Source organism: Mytilus trossulus, chromosome 5, assembly GCF_036588685.1.
Source record: "Mytilus trossulus isolate FHL-02 chromosome 5, PNRI_Mtr1.1.1.hap1, whole genome shotgun sequence".
NCBI classification, from domain to species: Eukaryota; Metazoa; Mollusca; class Bivalvia; order Mytilida; family Mytilidae; genus Mytilus; species Mytilus trossulus.
Genome location: NC_086377.1, coordinates 31,967,515 through 31,971,676, shown reverse-complemented (window position 1 = coordinate 31,971,676; position 4,162 = coordinate 31,967,515). Strand labels below are relative to the sequence as shown.

Genomic DNA, 4,162 nt, shown 5'->3' with positions numbered 1-4,162 from the left:
TCTTAATGTCAAGGTTTAATATTTTTAATGACAAACCCGAGTATTATCCATCTTGGAAGGACAGTTTCATGAAAATAGTCAAAGAGATTGATGCAGATTCAAGTGAGGAAATAGACCTTTTGTTAAAGTGGACTGGTCCTAGTTCTAAAACACAAGTTCAAAGTATCAAAGCTGCGAATACTAACAATCCGTCAAGAGCTCTAAAACTAATCTGGGAGAGATTAAATGAAAGGTATTGTAGCCCAGAGCTTATCGATAGTGCACTCAAGACAAAACTAGCAGCTTTTCCGCGCATTACAAACAAAGATTATTTTAAGTTGTATGATCTGTCAGACATCTTGTCAGAGATATCATCTGTGAAAGAAAATGACAATTACAAGGTTATATTTTCCTATTTTGACTCATCAGTTGGTGTAACGCCAATCGTAGCTAAGCTTCCATATCAGCTTCAAGAACGATGGACTAGTATGGCCATTTATTATAACGATAAAAACAAAACAATATATCCGCCATTTCATGTATTTGCTCAGTTTATTCAGCAACAAAGTAAGGTAAAGAACAATCCGAGTTTTTTATATGACAGGCAAACACTGGTTTTAAGGATAAACAACCAACAACAAAAGGGAAATTTAATGACGTTCGTACCAGGAAAACAGACTTCGCTGAAACAAAAAATGAGAGGAGTCAAAGTGTCGACCCTCGTGAGAAATGTTTGATTCATGGTACAAACCATACACTTAATGATTGTAGAACATTCAAATCAAAGCCAATACAAGAACGTAGACAATTTTTGAAGTTGAACAAATTATGTTTCGGATGTTGCTTGTCAGCATCACATATAAACGGAACTGTCCTAACGCAATCAAATGTGGGGAGTGTGGAAAAACAGATCACCCTACAGCACTGCACATAACAAATCGAGATCAACAGTCTACAAGGCCATCAGGTCATGGCGGGGAGCCTGTTGATGTGGAACATGAAGTTCAAACTCCTATACAATCAGCATGCACACAGATTTGCATGGATAAATTTGGTGGCAAATCATGCGCAAAGATAATACCGGTAGAAGTGTATCGTAGTGACAATCCTGATAGAAGGCTAAAAGTATATGCTTTAATGGACGATCAATCGAATATGACTTTAGGAAAATCGGAACTCTTCGATTACTTTGGATCAACGAGTGTCTCTGATTTTACCTTGTCAACATGTTCCGGAAAATCTCAAGCATCTGGTCGAAAGCTTAGTGGTTTATATAATTAGTCGTCGAGTCATTAGATAAACAAACTCAATTACATGTGCCTGACATTTTAGAGTGTAACCTCATTCCAGATTCTAAAGACGAAATACCTACTCAGGAAGTTGTTTTGTTTCATAATCATCTCAGTGATCTCGTTGAATTTATCGAACCTCTTGACGAAGAGTCCGAAATCTTGCTCTTAATTGGACGTGATCTCATTTCTGCTCATCTCGTGCTTGATCAAAGAATTGGATCTGGGAATGCGCCTTATGCACAGAAACTTCCTCTGGGATGGACAGTTATTGGTGAAACTTGTCTCGGAAAACTGCACTATCCGGACGAAACTCGTGTTAAAAAGACATACTTACTTTCTTCCGATAGAATATCGATATTTCCACCGTGTACAAGTGAACTTAAAATTGATGAAGTGCGTACACTTGAAGTTAATGAAAGTGCATACGACAACATTGGCAAAGATGTGTTTATTCGCCGTCCTGATGATGATAAACCTGGACTGTCTCGTGATGACAGAGAATTTATAGAATCTATGGATACAAACTTTTGGAAGGACTCAAGTGGTAATTGGTCCGCCCCATTACCGTTTCGACAAGATCTTCAAGTTCTACCAAATTACAGAAATCTAGCATGGAAAAGAGCCAAAGGTCTAGATGCAAATCTTCGCAAAGATCTTCAGAAGCGTGAACATTTCTTCACTTTCATGAATACAATTCTAGAAAATGGTCATGCTGAGAAGGCCCCACATATCAACGATGATCAGGAACAATGGTATTTGCCAATATTCGGGGTTTATCACCCAGAGAAACCTGGGAAACTTCGTGCTGTGTTTGATTCCTCTGCACAATTTGATGGCGTGTCTCTTAACAATGTGTTGCTTAGTGGACCAGATTTGACGAATAATCTAATCGGTGTGTTGCTCCGCTTCCGTAGGGAGCAAGTGGCCATCATGGGCGATATAGAACAAATGTTTTACAGTTTTAAAGTTGATGAAAAACACAGAGACTATCTACGATTTTTCTGGTACACCGACAATGATTTTGACCAACCTCTAACAGTGTATCTCATGTGTGTGCACGTGTTCGGCAATAGTCCTAGTCCTGCTATTGCGTCATACGGACTTAGAAAAACTGCCATGGAAGGAGAAAATGAGTTTGGCTCCGACATGCTTGATTTTGTCACTAGAGATTTCTACGTTGATGATGGTTTAACTTCGAAACCTTCTACCGCCGAAGCAATTGATCTCATGAAGAGAACTAAGTCAGCTTAAAAATCTATTGGTAACATTCGACTACACAAGATATCTTCAAATGTTGAGGAAGTTATGCATTCGTTTGATAATGAAGATCTTGCAAAAAATCTTAAGGATCTCGACCTTAGTTCCGATATTCTTCCAATACAACATAGCCTTGGTATGAACTGGGACCTTGAAACTGATACTTTCATGTACTACATCGATAGAGATGTCAAATCGAGGATTATTGTCAACAATAAACAGTATATTTGATCCTCTTGGATACTTAGCGCCATTAACTATTAAAGGAAAATTACTGCTCAGATCAGTTATGACAGGACAGATCATGTGGGATGAACCGTTACAGGAAGAGGTTTACAACGAGTGGGAATCTTGGAGAACGTCACTCTTTGATTTGGAAACAGTAAAATTCAAAAGGATGTTTGTACCTACTTCATTTAGTTTAGCGAACACAAGGAAGATTCGCATCTATTCCGACGCATCAGAGAAGGCAATAGCCGCAGTTGGTTACATACAACTAGATGACGATAAGAATTTTGGTTTTATTATGGGAAAGGCAAAAGTTGCACCCAGTCACACTCATACGATTCCACGCTTAGAACTTTGTGGAGCTTTGCTAGCAACAGAAATAGGACAAACAATATCCGACCAGTTAGATATACCTTTGTCTGATATTCAGTATTATACCGACAGTAAAGTTGTACTAGGGTACATCTTCAATTCATCACGACGATTTTACAATTATGTTTCAAACCGTGAACATTGCGAAAATCCACCCAGTGTCAAATTCCGAGCAATGGTCTTATGTGCATACAGATGGCAACCCAGCCGATCTGGCAACTCGATCAATTATTCCTTCGAAATTAGAAAATAGTATATGGCTATCTGGTCCGGTGATAAAAAAGGATGCCGATGAAACTATTGAAAGATTTTCTCTCATCAATCCTGACACAGATAACGAAATACGTCCTGACATTAAAACTAGAAAAACAACGAGTCTCGAGAAACTCTCCTTAGGATCACAACGATTCGAAAGATTTGGAAACTGGAAGTCACTTGTTAGATCAATTGCGCTGATAAAGAACTTTCTTGTTAATGAAATCTCAAAAGAAACTAGGTGTCGATTCAGGGATGCAGAGATGTTTGTTGTTGGAGTTGTGCAAAACGAGATTTTTTCAGACGAAATCGATTGTATTTAAAATGGCAAGCCACTACGTGGAAATAGTGCACTGTTGCAGTTAAGTCCATTTATCGACAATGAAGGCATTCTGCGTGTTGGTGGGCGTATCAAAATGGCAAATGTACAACCCGATGAAAGGAATCCAATCTTAATACCTAGTAGACATTGGATTGCAACTTTGATAATTCATTTTGATTTGTTTTGTATATGTGACTCTTTGTATTTCTTTTGTGCTTATAACGTGACTCTGTACTTTAAAAGATCCCGTCAGTATGATATTTGTCTATAATATGTCATTATGATATATTTCTATTATGAATTACTATATACGTTGAACCACAAACGTCAAAATCAATCAATGGCGTAGTGGAATTGACAATTTTTGGATTCTCATAAATTCTATGTATAACTTTTGAACTAGTTTGAATCTCGGTCTATTTCTGTAATTTATTCTAACATACTTTTGATTTTTTAA

At 37.7% G+C, this 4,162-nt stretch overlaps 1 protein-coding gene across 1 annotated transcript; it reads left to right on the top strand.

The window, feature by feature from the left end:
- Window positions 1-2,715: 2,715 nt before the first annotated feature.
- LOC134717867 (uncharacterized) lies at window positions 2,716-3,381 on the top strand. Its single transcript, XM_063580364.1, has one exon. The coding sequence runs from the start codon at window positions 2,716-2,718 to the stop codon at window positions 3,379-3,381; it is 666 nt and encodes a 221-aa protein (XP_063436434.1).
- Window positions 3,382-4,162: the final 781 nt, after the last annotated feature.

Bases quoted from the DNA above. Each gene is read 5' to 3' on its own strand.
- LOC134717867 (XM_063580364.1), top strand. From the start codon at position 2,716: ATGTCAAATCGAGGATTATTGTCAACAATAAACAGTATATTTGATCCT.